Source organism: Anas platyrhynchos, chromosome W (genome assembly GCF_047663525.1).
Source record: "Anas platyrhynchos isolate ZD024472 breed Pekin duck chromosome W, IASCAAS_PekinDuck_T2T, whole genome shotgun sequence".
Classification (NCBI taxonomy): Eukaryota; Metazoa; Chordata; class Aves; order Anseriformes; family Anatidae; genus Anas; species Anas platyrhynchos.
Genome location: NC_092620.1, coordinates 2382896 through 2402118, shown reverse-complemented (window position 1 = coordinate 2402118; position 19223 = coordinate 2382896). Strand labels below are relative to the sequence as shown.

The 19223-nt window shown below is 41.8% G+C and overlaps 1 protein-coding gene across 3 annotated transcripts in view; it reads left to right on the top strand.

Annotated features, from left to right (window-relative positions):
• Positions 1-19223, top strand: part of LOC101796452 (protein ARK2N) — a 94572-nt gene that overhangs the window by 65302 nt on the left and 10047 nt on the right. For all 3 annotated transcript variants that reach the window (XR_011805639.1, XM_038169463.2, XM_038169464.2), the window contains 2 exons: positions 6743-6925; positions 10858-10984. Coding sequence is in view for 2 of the 3 variants with exons in the window: in XM_038169463.2 (XP_038025391.1) it covers positions 6743-6925; positions 10858-10984 (310 nt within the window). In the remaining variant the exon portion in view is untranslated. The remainder of the gene's footprint in view (positions 1-6742; positions 6926-10857; positions 10985-19223) is intronic.

Below are 19223 nucleotides of genomic sequence, written 5' to 3'. Positions count from 1 at the left end.
ATTGTTTGGTTATTTTGTCAGAGCTGCTAAAGTTAAGACTGGAGGACCAATCTTAACTTAAATGGGCTGGGATTAGGTTGGGCAGTTATTTTGCCAATCAAAACATATTTATATTATCACTGCATTTTCTTGTTAATATATATTTTTTCTTTCTGTATCACATACTATAAATGTCTTTAAGTGCTATCTCAAGGGCATTAGAAATTAAATCCTAGCCCTATTAAAACCAGTAGAAAACCTCTACTAATTTCAATGGAGCTGGCATTTCACTTAATTAAAATGAACTTTCTGCAGGTTTTGGTCAGAGACTACATTAAGGGGACTCTTTGCCTGATAAAAGTGTGTAAATGGGGCTCCCTGAGCTGATGTTTGTTTTTTAAAACGATCAAGGTCTGCACTGTGACCACTGCAGCTGTGTTTGGAAGCATTAGAAAAAACGCGCTGTGCAATTAGTACTGTAGAAGCTAAATACTCAGGCTGATTGATGAAGATGGACAGTACTTTGCAAAACATGCCGCTAGAAAACGTTTTTTCTCACAAATTTTATTAATCTCATGGTGCTGGATCAGCAAAGCGAAGGCACATGGAGGACAAGATTAAATTAAAACCAATTTTGAGCACTCTTAAATCTCAAACTGATGGAGCAAGGGTTAGTCCGGACCATCAGGAGTTTCGCATCGTCTCATCAAGCCTGTAGCAGCTCGTCGTGGGAGGATGCAGCTCGGGCTCACAAAAACATGATGCTTCTGGTGGGGTGAGCCTGCCCTCCTTTGTCTGCCTTTCGCTAATCTAAGTTGTGCCTCCACAGGAGACTTTGGTCATAGCTCTGTGTGATGCTTTCAGTTCCCTCCTGATTCACCTTTCCCAAGTAAAACTGGGGAAGAGATCTGGCTAATGTGTCTGCTTCCACAATTAAGCAGTCATTAAGTAGCACCAGCGACAGTGAGTCCTGTTGTGCAACAGACATTGTGCATTTCCTCCTGTTCTCAGTGCACAACCATGCTTCATGTGCCTTTGCTTAACGCACATTGAAAATAACTATTGTGTCTCTCTGTATAATTTGGTAAAACAAATCTAAGATATTTTCCATCAGACCATCAAAAAGCCTGAAAGAATGAATGATGATCAGCAAGACTTGAATTTTTAAGATCTCTTCTGGTGTGATATATTATAAATGATCCAGTCTGAGAACAGATGCTCATTTGATTATGTTAGTTTCTATTATTTTATTATCATTATGTATATATTTAAAAAAAAAAAAAGCTGTACTGTGTGAAATGAATGAAACTGTGAGGAAAATGGATTCATCAATTTTTTTTTTGTTCACTTTATGATTTTAGGCAGAATGTTGTTACACCACTATTGTTTTTTATTGTATTTATCATGTATTCTTTGCCTAACCCTGTAAATTTTGAAATGTAACTACTGTAACATGGAATAAATAAATAAACATAAATAGTAATGAAGTGTTTCATGTTGCTAAACAACATAAAAAAGCAAAGGTCTCCTGCCCCCCACCCTCCTTTGGGAACGTTTTAGAGTTCAGATCATTTATGCCATCTGAACCGAGCCTAGTTTAGATGTATCTCTGGATCATGTCTTAAATAATAGCAGGTTTGTATTGTTTATCTACAACAAAAAAAGTGGTTGCTTCAACCTGTAGTCATACATGAAACCATCCTGTTTAGGTGGAAGTTACTGATTTATCTACTATAAAACTATTTCAGCAAGTTACTGAGGATGCAATCCTCTAGATCTTAGTTTTTGGCGCCCAAAATTTGTTTGCATTGATTAGCGTAGTGATTATCTGAGCGATTGTTTATGTGGTTATTAAAGTCCATGCTATGTTTTGCTTAATCTTGAAGTCAGTTCTCTCTTAAATTTGTGCGAGGTGTAAATGAAGGGTGTTCTTGTTTTTTTTTATTCTTTTAAAATATCTCAGTAGTCATTTTTACTATATAAAAACAATAATTTAATTCAGAGTACTGGGATGGGCATAAAACAGAGCAATGCCTTTATTCCTAAAGAAGACCAAGAGCTGAGTCCATGGCTCTTTAGGCCCACGAGTACCTGGGTACCTCAGTGTGTTGCCTTTTCAGCTTTTGCATGTTTCAAGAAAACATTCCCAAATGCTATTTTTAAACTCCTCCATAATTTCCCAGTTAAAAATAGCTCGGTAATTTGAGGGGAGTGTTGTTTTCAGTTCAGCTCAGCTCCCCTGCTTGTTAGCCTTGAGCAAGCTGCAAATCTCTGTGTGCCTCAGTTTCCCCCACAGGCAAAAGGAGATTAATAACCACCTCGCTGAGATCACTAATGGAAAGCTTTGTTAAGAACAAAGCGCTGCAATTACTACTGTTGTTATTGTACACGTCTGTGCATCTGAGAGCTTATGGTGCTGCTCACACATAAATGAGGCTCCATGTCTCCAGACACCGCTGGCTCCAGAGGGCAGCTCCAACCACCAGAATTAGGCTTTGAATTTTGGACTGACTTCAGCCAGGGCAGTCCTCTGGAGCCTTCAGTCTTTTTCCTTTACTTGGAGGGAATTTAAGCGCATAAAGTACTCAGCATAAGTCCCATCCCTAGGGCTGGAGCTGATCTTTCTGGGCAGTTTTGGTACCGGAGATGGGTGCCCTGCCGGTGCTGGACTGAACCCCACGTGCTGGGGAGGCCAGGAGGGAGGGAGATGATGCCGGGGGCTGCAATGTGAGCCCCTATCCTCCTCAGCCTGCCTATCCCCCAAAGTCCCCCTCTCTGGCTGCAGAGGGAGGGCATTTGGGCAGCGAGCTGGGTCTCCGTGCCTAAATTTATGAAAGCTGAAGAGGGAGAATGACTTGAAGGAGTAAATTCCCCATTCAGGTTGTGCTAGCTTTCCCTTTGTTTCACAACCAAAGTGACCACCGGGTACATTGTGCATTGGTAAGCAGCTGCTTCAGCACAAAGGTAAGGAATGGTGCTTCTAGGGTTGCTGCTTTTAACCCACAGATGGATTTTTACACTTGGTTCCCCCTTTTTTCTTGTGCTGCTGTTCTTGTGAGTTGGGGGATAAAAGGAGATGTGGCTCTGTGAAAAGCATGGCAGTGGCTAGCAAATAGGAACTGACTGAATTTGTTGCATTGCAAATTAAGCTTGTTTTGTGTGGACCTGGATTTTTGTGCATGTGGCTTTTAATTCGGTTGTCCTGAGTGGAGTTAGCTTTGATGGGCTCTGTAAATCGAGGGAAAATTGGATGCTTGGAAGCGTTGTCCCTGTGATGACCTCTGCCTCCAGATTCTTTAAAAAAATAATAAGAAAAAAAACCTTGCGGTCTTTCCCTCCCCCTGTTAACATTAAGTGTATTTTGCTGCTGGTACTTATTAACTTTCAGCCTTGTCTTTTTGAAGCATTTAGTGCTTTAGTAATAAATTAAACCCAGTAAATAAATTATCACCAGTGAAATGTAAGACTTCCAGCTACCTTGGGTTCTCAGAAGATGTGATTTTTCCTAAAGACATTGTTTAAATTACTGAGTAGGGAACCTCCTAATTGTGCTACGTTAAATTGTGATCCTGCCATGGTTTTGTTTTGGTGTCTCTTTTCTCCTTCGAAATCCCTTTACAGTCAGTTACTGCAAGGAGCAGCTCTATCACAAAGACAAGCCGATAAGAGTTGTGACTGTGGTTTTAGTTGATCCTTTTCATCGTGAAAGCCTTTTTCAGTCCTTATTTCCTAGCTGAAGCCAGTTGCCTTTATTTCTCAGTACCCCGCAGTCACTTTGCATCACGCCCTCAGTTGGTCATGTCGCACTGTGCCCAAGCTTAATCCCTCCTGCCCCATTCGCCTGCTATTGAACAGGAAATGGGTTTTGGGGGCTGGAGCTATTTTAGAGGATTTTTTGATATACATCTACTGCAACTTTCATCTAGTTGTTATCTATGTCTGTTTTTTGTTTGTTTGTTTGTTTGTTTTAAACACATGTGAGCATTTCTTGCTTGTTTCTTCTTTTATTCATGCTGAGAATCCTAGGACTTGTTACCTTGGCCGTGTTGGCCGCTTACTGGTGATAGGTACATTTGGATTTCCTTTCCAAATCTGGTTTTGAAAGGCAACGCTGAGAAAAGCACAGAGACCTCTGCTGTGCTTGCTTTGTAAACAGTCAGCTTGTTTTTTCCAGACCTTTAAATTGGTGGCTGTTACGCTGACAACTATAATTACAGTATATAAATTATATTGAAAATATTTTTGTCTGTTTGATGTATACTAAATTTAAGCTAAGTTATAAGGTGTGCTGTTTGGAAGTGTGGAAGATACAAGAGTGGAGCTACAGATAACAAGTTTATGCTTGTATTTCCTACTGATGAAGACTTTCACACAAGTTATTTCTATGGGTAGGTGATGAGAATCACTCTGCATGTATATACATTTATTATACATTTTTGCATGATTATACATGTAGGAGTGGTACAATTTTGACTTGAGACTATTGGTGCCTTCTGTCCAAATACAATTTTACTTGTGTAAACACGTCTATCTAAATCAAATATTGCTGCTTCTTTTGGAAACCTTATCAAGCAGCTAAAGAAACAAATACCTGAATGAATAGTACACAGCTCCTGAAATTTTAGATAACCTATTGTAAAAATGGTCAAATAGTCAATATTGTACTTGACCCTCGTATCTTCTGCACTCAACTGTTTATTTTTATAGATCACGTTATATATGTTCATGCTGAACTCTGATGATAAGACTGAAAGAAAACGTTCCTCTTGTAATTCAGTCCACTTGTAACTTCTGCATGTAATTAAATCATCAGCTTGCACAAATAATTAACTGAACATCAGCCAGCTTAATTTTGAACTTGGAGTGCCATTATTTTGCAATTGCCTTTTCAAAAGCAAAAGATTGCCTTTCAGTTAATTATCAGGATTTATTTTCTAGTCATAATCATCAGTGTTTCATGTTGTGAACAATTTGGTCTTTAATACATTGGCATTTAACTACTCATTTATTTTTGTTGGGTCTGTTTTAAGTTTGTAATATAACGTTGTTTTATGAAATTGTTTTGGAGGCAGGTCTGATCTCAAATATTTTGTGAATTTCTTCATACCTTGTTGCAAAACTGATCTTTAGTACAACTTAAGCAATATGGTCACTCTAATGAAGTGCATTGCTAATCCCAGAACAGGCATTTCTTAGGATATTGTGTTGAATTATGTTTCAGGGACCGAGTCACACAAGCAAACCTGAGTAGAAACAGCTTTTCAGAGACCTAGAAACTTTTAGCTCATTGCATTCTTTGTCTTCAACAATAGACCTTGGTTACTTCTCAATGAGGCCAATCTTTCCTGAAACTTTTTTTTTTATTATTTTTATTCTTTGTGAATTTTAAAAATTTCTTCAGTCATTCAGTAACTCTGAAGGTCCTGTCTTTCTGAACACGTTATTAGTGTCCCATATGACTGATACATCATGCTATGAAAAAGTCCCTCAGACATTCAGCTGCCAGCATTCCTTTGGAGCTGTTCAGTTGCATGAGGAAAGCAGCTGAGCTTTGGCCATTTTTCCATTTTGTACTGTTTTCTGTGGCTAAAGTCTTAGCCCAAACCAAGTTTTCATTCTGGCACTTGAATGAGAACTCCAAGCACTTTCACCCACTCTGAATCAATAAGCTGTAGTTACTAGCTGAGACAAGGTATTTGAATTAGAGCTTAGGGATATGTTTTAGTGGGGACTGTTAGCGTTAGGTCAGAGGTTGGACTCGATGATCTTGAGGTCTCTTCCAACCTAGAAATTCTGTGATTCTGTGTAATTAAAATGTGCATCCTTTCAGTGTGACGATATTTAGCTATTCTCTCTTTACTTGCAAATTAATCCTTATCTTGAATTTGAGGTTTCTGTGAGCCTCTTCTGTTCCTAGTATGCTTCCTAATTATAGGGGTTTTTCAAAAGGGAAATATTCTATCCTAATAAAATGGACCAAAAATATCGTTTTGTTTTTCCTCAGGAATAGATTTCAGAATCATGTAAGCAATTCTCTCTGCTTATTCCCCCCTTCACTTTGGTGGCAAAAGGTGCATATGGTAATCATAAAAAACAAAAAGAAGTGTATTTATCACTGCACACTATAGTTTCCTTCCTCGTTGTTCTTGATCTTAAAAAAAAAAAAAGAAAAATAATAACAACAAACAAACAAAACTAAAAATATGCACTTCTGAAAAATCCCCCCGTCCCTGACAGATAACTGTTACATAAGTAAGCTTGCCTAATGTTAAATTGTTGTAAAAGTTACAGTTTAATGATTCAGATATATCAGAAAGTTAGCTTTATTCAATCAACCCTAAAGTAATGTAAGCTGTCACTTGAGTTTTGTAAAATTCTTTAGTTAAATGTCTTGCCAAAACTTAATGTCCTGTAGTATATTATTTCTTCTTTTAAACTGAAGGTTTTATCCTTTTAGGACTGTAAATGTGACATTGTCTGATATGGAGCTGTTATGTGTTAATGTGAAAGATATTACACAAATAACGGATACATTCATAACTTTTTCTCACATTTGTGTTTTCTGTGTATGCAAAGGTTAAAATGTCTCTGTAATCTCAGACTATGTTCATTAACTGAAGTGATACAATTGATACAATTTATAGTTTTTTAAGAGCTTTGCTGGGAGATTGCATTAATCCTTAAACAACTTATTTGTACTTTTTAAGGTGTCTTTCACAGAATGCTGATTTCTGACAACTGCTGCCTTTCTCTCCTTCTGCAGATGGACCTCCAGTTGTAGCTCATTATGATATATCAGACACAAATTCGGACCCAGAAGTGGTAAATGTGGACAATCTGTTGGCGGCTGCAGTAGTTCAAAAACACAATAATTCTTTAGGAAATCAAGACTCGGGATCTACCTGGAGAACCAAAGGGCTTCTAGATGAGCTGAGTGCTGATACAGGTCTGTTGAAGTTCCCTTCCTCTGATGTTCATTCCAGCATCTTGGCCACTGTCTCTGCCTTCCGTCCTTTTGATATCTTTGTAATTTATACGGCTTTAAAAGCACCTTGTATGGACTATGCAATAAAGCAGTATAGGAGCTAATTGAAAATGTCTGACATTTATTCCAACATACAACTGGTAAAAATTGGCAAAGATTCCTGCAATGTATTTTTTTAAACTAATTTTCTTAATTATTTTTCCTCCTTTCCCTCTAATTACTTCTTGGAAAATAGGTCTTTTTTTTTTTTCTTCTTTTCTTTTTTCCTCCTCTCTAATGAGAGTGAGCTAAACTTATTACTGAATGGTTGATTCTGATGACCCATGCCACTAGCTAGTAAACCAATCATAATCTTATTTTAATTGTTGTAATTGTCTATGTCTCTGTATGTCTTTTTTTCTCTCTTTTTATTTCCTTAAAATACAAGCATTAATTATTTCCATATGCCATCTGTATTCTTTAACATACCCTAGAAAACTGAACATACCAACATCAAATAAAGATGAAGGGTGAAAAAGTGCTGGTAAGCGGGCTTCACATCAAGAGACTAAAAAGAAATTTCCTACAAGAAAGTAAGAGCAGGAATACTGTGGAAGGCTTCATAAAAACTGCTCAGCTTCACTTGGTGCTTGCAACACTCCACTAGAAAAAGAGTTGAGCATTAACACAAGATGTTCCTGTATCTTGGGGGAGTGCTATATAAGCAGGGAGCTAATGGGGAATGTTTCCTATTGACTTCACCCAGTATCCTCAAGTGCCAATGTATTAGCTTCCTTTCCACTCATTTTTGATATATGGCTATGATTTTAACTGCATAAGACATGGAGTCTTGCCTGTGGTGGTGGAGCAGAGAAGTTTTTTGTTTTACTCTGTTTTTTAAATGTAAGCCTGCCAAAAGGCACCTATACTGGAAGTCTCCTGGTAGCTCAGAGCTACTTTTCTATGTCTATCAGGCTTAAAGAAAGACAAGTACGTAGCAGATTCTGAAAGAGCTGTTCCATTACTATATAGCAGACGTTTCTGTTACGCGAATGTGAGAACCTCTGTTATGTTATCTTTGCTATGCTCTGTGGCTGGATGATGTTCCAGCCTTTTTGAAGCTAGCCTGTGTTTTCCAAGTTCACTGCTGTTGTTTGCAGGATAGTAGGCTCACAAGCCTACTCCTTTATTAAGTGATTAGAAAAAAAGATTAGAACAGCTGAAATTAACTTTATTACATAGCACTAATGATTTGGTACTTTAGTAGAAAGAAAGGAATGTAAAGACATAAAAAGTGAATGTTTCTTACCAAGCTCCCTTCTGCTTAGCTCTTACGAGTACAGTTGAGTGATGCAGGTAGAAATTTGTTATCCCTCCTTCTACCTATATCCAAGGGCACTTTGCTTTTGCAAGGATGAGGTTGCGAGGTAAAAGAAACCTAGATAACTTCAAGAAACTTCTTTATCCTTGAACAAATGGGAACATGTCCAGACTAATTCATTCCTCATGCTGGGAAAGCATCTGAAAGGATGAATCTTTTTTTTTTTTCTTTTTTTTTTTCTTTCCCCTGTGTATACTTTGCCTCAGAACCTTGTACCTCTAGTACACTTCTGGCTCTACATTTGTCAGTGCTGGCCTTTTCTTACCATGCCTAAGACTGCACATTTGGAAAGCAGATGTAAGATTTGATAATTCTGTTTTCCAAATTAATCTCAAGCCAGTATCTAGTTTAGCATGCATTAAAAGATGTGTTCCCATGAGAAAATAACACCATAAAGTTTATCCAAGTGAAAAATCTTACTGGGACACACTATCACATCTTTGTGTATAGGCAAATATTTGGAGTTATTTTGCAAGCTGATGTTGTAGGGCAAACAAAACATTTCCTTTGAGTGTCATCTTCACATTAAAAAAGTGTAACCATGTTATTAGGCATGAAATTTGTATGGCCAGAGGCTATAAATCTGTTTGCTGTAATCCTGATTTACACTCAGCTACATGTTGTAATATTTACTTTGCTAATCATGTTTTCCCTACTGCTAAGTACCTTTTTGTTGTCTGAACAAGCTATGGCAATATCCTACTCTTTTGGGGCTCTTTGATTATACCCTGGGGACTCATTGTAGGGCTCTAAAAGCCCCTCTGCCGGGCATTACCCTGTCTAGCAGAGGTTGCAGGATGGCATATGTCAGCTTTTTAGACTCAGCAGTTAACATACTAAGGCAGACCGAGAGCAGTAGCAGTAAGCTGGAAGCGGTCAAGGAGCACTTTGCTGTTCTGCTGCCAGTGCCACAGTGTCCGTGGCTGTTGGGAGCAGGGTGATGCGACCTTCTGGGGCAGCAATCACCTCGAGCTCCTGGTTTACATTGTCAGCATGTGAATCAAAGCCTCTGAGCTTCTGTTTCATGTTGCACCAGCCACTTCTGTTTAAGAAATATCTGTGACCCATTTTGGGACTTCATGGCGGTCAGTGATATTTGCCAAGAAATGTTCAGCTGAACTGTAATGTTAGGAAAAGTCTACCTGGGCTATTATTTTAAGTTCAGCTTAAAATCATTTTTGTGTTGTGAGGTGGAAACTCCTCCTTCAGGCCTATTGCAGCACACGGATTTCCTTCCCTTTCCAGCCCTGCTCCGATGCTGCACCAAGGGCCTTCACTTTCCAGAAGCAGTGAACATACTCTGTCCTTCTATTTTGCTTCCATCTTTTCCAAGTATTTCAAGTGTATCTGAGTATTTTCAATTAGAAAGTCTTCCCGGCACATGTTCTAAGATTAATTTCTTCTTTTTGTGTCCTCCTTGGGGTTTAATCAGTTCTGTAGTTTGCACACTACATTTTAGAGTTCTGTAGATGATTATTGCAACCTCCTCCTCCTATCTTTGAGGAAGTGTCCAGTCAAACTAGATATAGATAATACATTCAGCTAATCTCAAATTTTCCTGCTCTACAAATGATTCTTCCCATGTGTAATACAGTTGTGTGAATTGTTTCCAAGAAGTAGGTAGTCTCGTCTTCAAGGCTGCCCTGTTTCTTCCAGGTTGCTGCTAAAGAGAGACAATAAAAGTATATATATTTTTATACTTTTATGTGTTGAATTAGTTTATTTTCTATAAAACAAAAAATGTTTTGTCTATTTTGTGTTTTCTGTGCAAGTATAATGTTTCACAACACAATTTCACTAATTGTGGTGAAGTACTCAGCAGTACTTGGCAGAAAACCGAAAACCTGCCACACTTCTTATGTTTAGAAAGGACTTGTTTGACAAACTGATGAACTGGATAGCTATTGAGGAGCTGTAATAAAAACTAAACTAAAATAAAACAGTGCTTTATATAGAGGTTATGAAGAAAAGATTTTTTTTTTTCTCAAGTATTTGTAATAATATAAGAGCAGATGTGAAGTGGCATGACCAGAAAATGATAGTTTTGTTTTCTTCTGTCTTCTCCTAGTTTAGAACAAAATGTTGACACCAACATTTCTATTTCCTCGGAGTGTGTGGTGTTTCCATCCATCCTGTAGGCTTTCTTTCCCATAGTGTCACTGGGTTTGATTTATTGACAATAGATTGTCATCTTGCTTTATTTCAAAGAGGTTGACGTGCAGGCTAATTTAGCATTATTGTAAAATAACAGTTGGAAAGTCTAATTACCCCTAAATCAGAGAAGTGTTCCTGACATAATGGTATGTCTTTTCTCACATTTGTGTGATAACACCGTCACTAGAGCTACTGAGATAGGATAAATCTAATGATCATCCTGTATCTGATAACAAACTGAAAGTTAGCTAAGTTGATCTAATAACCTTTCCCGATCTTGGTATTTCGTTATTTTGGGGGGTTAGATCTAGAAATTCCTTTTCCAGCTGATTTCTGAGACATGTAAGCTGTTAAGTGTTTGCATTTTTCCCTTCTATAGGTCATTTGGATCCAGGCTTCCTTGCAAGTGACAAAACCTCTTCTGGTAATGCCCAGATCAATGAAGAAATTAATATTGCCTCTTCTGATAGTGAAGTAGAGATTGTTGGAGTTCAGGAACATGCCAGGTATAAATTCCTTTTTCTTACTTTTTTTCAGTTTTAATATTTCATTAATTTTATCAGAATATCTATGCTGCAAAAAATAATAAAGAACAAAAATGGAAACTTCCACTTCACTGGTTATCATCCATGACTGATGCCCAAAAGGTAGCTGTTGCAGGAAGAACGGCCGAAAACACGACAGACACTTGTATGGTCAAATCATGCTCTGTTTTATTACCCGAATAGCCTAACTTTTATAGTAAACTTAACTGGGGTGGATAGTGTCTCACACAAGATAATTGGTCAAAAGCACTCACAAACAACTGCACGAAAACAACCCCACCTGCAAGAAAACAACCCCCTTGTGATTAGCAGTCATATAGACCTTGTCCTTGAAGCCAGCTGCTAGCAACAATATTTTTCTAAATTCCTCAATCGGGCGATGTGGGAACACTGTCATGGGAACTTCTCATAGTTGCCCTGGTAGCTTGGTTTGCTCAGCTGCAGCAAGCCATGGGATCTTTGCTGTTTCAAAAATCCCTCAACAATTCCCCCTTTTTCTGTTTGAGCAAACCAAGCCCAATGTAACAGTCTTGCAAGTAACCCTTTAACCACATTTATTACAATACAACATGCAATGATGATTAACACCACAACAAACAGAATCCTTAATCCCTCTTTGATTAATCCCAGTAACCATCTAGGCATCGTTTCAAACAAGTCAGTGAGCCATTGATTGAAAGGATTGATATCATATTGAATCTTTCTCATGTGCTCTTTCTGGAAAGTAATGGATTTGTGAATTGACTCATTATGATCAGAAAAGTTCAAACAGCACATTCCCTCAAAGTCCTCACACCCATGCCCTTGAGCCAAAAGCAAGAAGTCAATAGCAGCTCGATCCTGTAAGAGCGCATGTCGCAGACTATTTTGATCTGGTAACATCTCCTCAAGTATCTCTGTCGTGGCATGGGCTTGCTTCTTGGCCCAGCATACCAATTTTTCTAAGTTGTTAAGTGCAGCTGCAGAGGCCACTCCTGGCACTAAACTTGCCAATGCCGCTCTAGCTGCAACACCAAGCAATTCAACATTATCATTGCAATCCGGTGCAAGCAATGCCCATTTATGTCTGGTGATCTCACGCAACTGCGACAAGCTAAGAGCAAATATAGTAAGTTTGTCTAAGTAACATGGATCTCTGATAGCATTTGCAGGGATACCTTGCCAGGCCCTATCCCCACAAATCAGAAAAACATCAGGAGGTAAGGCGATAGCTGTACGATTGTTCCAAAAGCTATAGTTGTTACCCCTTGTCTCCGTGCCATAAGCCTCTAAACCCTGCCTAGCAGTGTCATTGTAATCACAGGTGTTATTTGTATTTCTGTACCCGTATGGCCCTTTCCAAGTTCCTGTAGCAGGATCTCGGTAATTCATTCTTATTTGTGGTAACACATTTGGTGCTGCTCTATTTATTGTTTGAAAATGAATGCTCGCAGGAGGGTCTTCTCGGTTCCTAGTCAAATATGAGTGATTCAAGACAACCAATGCCTAGGACAATTGCTCATCGATGTCCTTGATCTCTTTTAGTCTGTCCTGGTTTCAGTTAGGACAACTCGTCGTGTAGGACTCCATACAGCAGCTTTCCATCTCCGATGCTTCCCCACAATACGACAGGACCCATCAGTGAACAGGGCATATTTCTTCTCATTCTCTGGTAACTGGTTGTACAGTGGGGCTTCTTCAGCACGACCCACCTCCTCCTCTGATGATATCCCAAAGTATTTGCCTTCTGGCCAGTCCATAATCACTTCCAAGATTCCTGGGCGACTGGGGTTTCCTATTCGAGCCCGCTGAGTAATCAGTGCAACCCACTTGCTCCAGGTAGCATCAGTTGCATGATGTGTAGAGGGGACCCTTCCTTTGAACATCCAGCCTAGTAAAAGCAGTCGGGGTGCTAGGAGGAGCTGCGCTTCAGTACCGACCACCTCCGAAGCAGATCGAACTCCTTCATATGCTGCCAATATCTCCTTTTTGGTTGGAGTGTAGCGGGCCTCAGATCCTCTGTATCCCCGACTCCAAAACCCCAGAGGCCGACCTCGAGTTTCCCCAGGTTCTTTCTGCCAGAGGCTCCAGGTGGGGTCATTCTCCCCGGCTGCAGTGTAGAGCACATTCTTTACATCTGGTCCTGTTCGAACTGGCCCAAGGGCTACTGCATGGACTATTTCCTGCTTGATTTGTTCAAAGGCTTGTCGTTGCTCAGGGCCCCATTCAAACTCATTCTTCTTAGGGGTTACTTGGTAGAGCGGGTTTAAAATCAGACTGTAATTTGGAATGTGCATTCTCCAAAACCCGACGTCACCTAGGAAAGTTTGTGTTTCTTTTTTGCTAGTTGGTGGAGACATAGCTGTTATTTTGTTGATCACATCCATTGGGATTTGACGACGTCCATCTTGCCATTTTATTCCTAAAAACTGGATCTCTCATGCAGGTCCTTTGACTTTATTTTGTTTTATGGCAAAACCGGCTTTCAGAAGGATTTGGACTATTTTCTTTCCTTTCTCGAAAACTTCCTCTGCTGTGTCACCCCACACAATAATGTCATCGATGTACTGCAGGTGTTCAGGAGCTTCCCCCTGCTCCAGCGCAGATTTGATCAATCCATGGGAAATGGTAGGGCTGTGTTTCCACCCCTGGGGCAGCTGATTCCAAGCATATTGGACTCCCCTCCAAGTGAAAGCAAATTGTGGCCTGCACTCTGCTGCTAGAGGGATGGAGAAAAATGCATTAGCGATATCAATTGTGGCGTACCACTTGGCTGCCTTCGATTCGAGTTCGTACTGGAGTTCCAGCATATCCGGCACTGCAGCACTCAGTGGTGGCATGACTTCGTTCAGGCCCCGATAGTCCCCTGTTAGTCTCCACTCACCATTAGACTTTCGCACTGGCCATATGGGACTATTGAAAGGTGAATGAGTCTTGCTGATCACTCCTTGGCTCTCCAATTGACGAACTAGCTTATGGATGGGAATCAGGGAGTCTCGGTTGGTGCGATATTGCCGCCGGTGCACAGTTGTGCTAGTGATTGGCACTTGCTGTTCTTCGACCCTCAGCAACCCCACAACAGAGGGGTCCTCTGAGAGACCAGGCAAGGTAGATAATTGTTTAATGTCCTCTGTCTCTAAAGCAGCTATACCAAAAGCCCACCGGAACCCTTTTGGGTCCTTGAAGTATCCTCTTCTAAGATGGTCTATGCCAAGGATGCACGGAACATCTGGGCCAGTCACAATACAGTGCTTTTGCCACTCATTCCCAGTCAGACTCCAGCCTCCAATAGAGTCAACTGCTGAGATCCCCCTGTGTTGCCGACGGAAGGAAGACCCAGCACATCAATATGAGTGAACAGTGAACTTCTACCTTTAATGGATAGCTCAGTCGTCTTTTATCTAGTTTGAACATAATCAACTCATACATATTGCAGAAACTAAGCTCAGGATTGGTTAACACTTCCCGGGCTTTTCAGTCTGGTCCTCCTTCTTTTGGCTACCTGTCCCACCTTAGGGACTTTCCCCGATGGCCCAAGGGCATCGTGTCCTTGAGCCTGATTGGCTCTCAGCCAGCTGCATACGTGCCAAGGCTCATGTGAGTTGAGTACGGTGCTTCACCAGCCCATTGTCTCCCAACTGCTCAACATTCACATGTCCTGCCTCACTTAACGATTCCTCCACAATTCCCCCGTTTTTATTTTGCAGCAACTATAATCAATATAAGTAGAAAACGAAGTTCTTCTTTGACGAAGAAAAAGCCATCCACCCATGTTCCCAAAAACAGATGTAAACCAACCTTCAAACCAACTATCTTGTAATAGGCAAAATGAACTTTGTCCGGTTTGAATTGCCCAAGTGACCCACATATTGGTTTGAGGATCGATTTTGCTTAGGATGGCACTATTATGTCCAACCGTCATTGTCAAAGATAATGCAACCAAAATCCCTTGTGCCGTTAGATCAGACATGGTTGCTGTTATTCGTACTTGATGACTTTTCTTCAATGGCTGGTTTAACACATCGACTAGGAACCCAGGTTGGCCCTGTAGGGGAAGAGATACACACATAACCTCGCCCCATATAAATCACATCAGCAGGCCCCAGCCATTGTCCCGTTTTCGTATCTCGGTACAGTACTCTCATAATACATTTATTATCATTTTCAGACTTAATGTAATGACGTGTCGTGGGTGGTTCCTCATCATCTCCATGCTATGAACCCCTAAAAGGAAACATTGCAGAAACTATAATCTGTATTTCCCCACAATAGTCTTTATCTGTAAGTCCAACCAATATTTGTAATCCATTCAAGGTAGCAGACGATCTTCCGATCAAATAAAGCTCCTACAGGATCACCATTGACAATAACTGGTCCCATAACTCCTGTTCCTACCCTGGTGGGTTTAGAGTCCAATAGCGTTACATCTACTGCTGTTGCCAAATCCAAGCCGAGACTCCCTCTGGTGACTGGTCAGAGGTAACCGGTGTCGTTCCGGCCGCTGTGGTAAATGCCACTTTTTGTGTCGTCGCGGGGCGGTCCTTCCTGCTGCTCTGGCCGTTTCCCGACGCACCATACCGACAGATGACACCACACTGATCTCGTTTTGCACTCTCGTTTCCTATGTCCGGTGATCCCACAGCGAAAACAACGCGGTTGCAGTGAAGACCCTCGGCCAGTAGGACGGCCTCCGGGCGTTTGCAAAGGAGCAAGGGCAGCGAGTACTTGATTCTGCGATTGCTGTGCAGTCTCTCTGAATACCTGTGCCTGTTCTTTCATGCTATTCCCTAGTTGTTTTATTACATCTACCAGCATAGCCTGCGGACCCACGGGTACCTGAGCCATCCTTTCTAAACCCTCCTTAATTGTCCAAGTTCCCGGTAACGTAGCTAATATACTACGAGTTGAAGGGTTGCAGTTTTGAATTGCACACTGCTTTAGAATAGTGCCCTTTAGATAATCAGGTACCCCAGCCGCTTGTATTGCGTTTGCTACTCGATCAATAAACAACCCAAATGGTTCCTCCCTTCCTTGCTTGATGCCCATATAGGATGGTATCCCCCCTGGCTCTCTAATTTGGTCCAAGGCTCTTCGAGCCAATCTCATTGATTCTTTAGCTTTGTCTGGACCCAGCAATGCTTGTGTCTCTAATCTATAATATGGTCCGAGTCCCATCAATTCCTCCAACGTGACACCATACAATGGATCTCCAGGTGCCCTTATTACAGCTACTGCCTCTTGACAAACACTTTGCCAATGCGCATTAAAAAGAAGCTGTTGATGTTGTGTTAGGATCAGCTTCATTATACCACGTATGTCCCCGGGGAGCAATATATTAGTTCCCCAAATATAATCTAACATTTGCCGAGTAGGTTCCCCCTTTAAACCAGAATCATTTACTGTAGATCGTAATTGAGTTAATAGTTTCCAGTATAAATTTGTCATATTAACGGTCACATTACCCTGTGCATCTGTTGGCGAGTATACTACCGGAAAACCTTGTGTTAACTGTGCTGCCGTTTCATAATTCCCTTCACGCAGTGCCTCATTTGCTATTTGCCTCCATCGCTCCTTTCCAAGGCCAATAGGGCCTGGGTCAAAAGGCACGTTCAGGTCAACAGGGGGCGTAACAGCAAAGGCCTTCGATGGCTGCAGACCTTCTCCTCCCTGCGCCCCCGTTGTGAAGGGATTTATATTTGATGGAAATGAGTTAGCTACAGAGGACATTGTCACAGGCACCCCCGAAATTCCCGAGGCCCCCTGTGTAATAGTAGAAGTTCTAATGGAAGGTGGCAACGGGCAATCTGTTCCTTCCATATTTATTTGCTGTGGATTAACATTACTAACCCTGCTTGGTGGTCCTAACCACTCTGTTGCAGCAGCGGCAACTCTTTGTTCATCTTTATGTGTGGCTAATGCATTAGCCACTACTCTCCATGGCCTCATCAAATCTCCCAGTAAACTTAACATCGTTCCTAACATCATCAAACAATTTATTTCCAAATTTACGTCACTCTGTTTGTTCAAAAACTGTATCAGGACTTGTAAAACAACCCTTAGCTAGCCCATATACTAATAACCCTGGCAAATCTTTTTCTACAATCTGTATCTAAAATGCTCTGCTTTTCTAAAAAGCATTTGAGCAAATAATACGCCGCTTATCTTTTCATACCTTTATATACGTCGATTGCAGCCTTTGCAAAGACCTCGGCGGCGCTTTTCCGGCGGGACCCTAAATAGGCTCATCCCGGGTGCGGGGACTCCCTTTCACCTTCCGAGCTGCAGATCTCGGCGACGCGCGACCGGCGGGATCCACTCCCGGGTGCGGGGGACTCCACGTCCTTTTCACCTTCCCGGCGCGGGTGCGGGGATTCTTGTCCTTTTCACCTCCTGGGCTGCGTTGCAGGACCGGCTTCTCCTTTATTCCGTCCAACCGTGGCCCTGGATCACTGCCAGCAGTGTCCAAATCCCGTTCAGACCGGTCCCTGTTCGGGCGCCAATTTGTTGCCGACGGAAGGAAGACCCAGCACATCAATATGAGTGAACAGTGAACTTCTACCTTTAATGGATAGCTCAGTCGTCTTTTATCTAGTTTGAACATAATCAACTCATACATATTGCAGAAACTAAGCTCAGGATTGGTTAACACTTCCCGGGCTTTTCAGTCTGGTCCTCCTTCTTTTGGCTACCTGTCCCACCTTAGGGACTTTCCCCGATGGCCCAAGGGCATCGTGTCCTTGAGCCTGATTGGCTCTCAGCCAGCTGCATACGTGCCAAGGCTCATGTGAGTTGAGTACGGTGCTTCACCAGCCCATTGTCTCCCAACTGCTCAACATTCACATGTCCTGCCTCACTTAACGATTCCTCCACACCCCTGTCACTCCACAAATACAGATGGGCTCTGGCCCTTTATAGCTCGATGGCATTACAGTACATTGTGCACCGGTGTCTACTAAAGCCTTATACTTCTGTGCGTCTGACGTGCCAGGCCATCGAATCCACACAGTCCAATAAACTCGATTGTCTTTTCCTCCCCCTGGCTGGAGGCAGGGCCCCCCTAATCCTGGTCAGAATCTTCTTCGTTTCTGTGTTTGAAGGACTGTCTGCTGAAAGTTGGAGCAGCAAACTTTTCAGAGAATCCCTTTTCCCCGATTTTTTTCTTTTCCAACTCACGTACCCGTGCCTCTAGGGTCACGGTAGATTTTCCATCCCATTTTCTCATGTCCTCTCCATGGTCTCGTAAGTAAAACCACAGGGTGGCACGGGGTGAATACCCACCATATCGTCTTCCTTGTGCGGATGAACGCTTACCCCTGATAGCTGAGACACTGCTTTGTGCAGGTGGGGAGGAAAATAATCTCTCTTCAAGTTGGTGAACCTTTTCAGAAAGTTTCTCCCAAGTGTTCTCTTTTGGTCGGTGGACACTGGTTGGTTCAGGTGGGGAGGAAGATAGATACTCTTTAAGTTGGTGGAACTCTTCAGAAAGTTTCTCCACAGTGGAGACGCAGGCCTGTATGGAAGACGAGAGACTTTCTTCGTACTGCCGGAGTTGTTTAGCCACTTCATCCACTGTGGGTTCCTCATCATCTTTCCAGGCCATTATTGCCAATGAGCTGGCATATGATGATGGTGCACTCTGTACAAACTTCCGCCACATGGGTTGTGTACACCTGACTTCATCTGGATCTCTGGATGTTTGTCCGTTGTCTGGGTCGTCATAAATCACTTCCTTTATGGCTAATTCCCTCATGTACTGGATTCCCTTCTCCATAGTGGTCCACTTGCCTGGTAGACATACAAGTCCTTCCTTGAAGGGATACCTTTCCCTCACAGCTGAGAGGAGACGCCTCCAGAGGCTGTGAGATTGTGCTCCATCTGCAATTGCTTTGTCAATGCCTGCATCTCTAGCAAGGAATCCCAGCTGTCTGGCTTCCCTGCCGTCTAATTCCACACAATTGGCTCCAGTGTCCCAGCACCGGAGCAGCCAGGTGACAAGCTGCTCACCTATGCAGTGACCAAAATCTTTTCGCACATCTCGTAGCTCACGCTCGTATAGGTTTCGGGTAGTTACTGTTGATTTTTCGGCATCCTCATCTTCCTCCTCCTGAATCCCTGATGGCCCAGCATCGTCGTCTCTATACCTAGATTTGGCAGAAGACTCTCTGCGTTCTAAACGACCTGAATCTCTATACCATTTTTTCACCTTCTCTGCAGGGGCTAC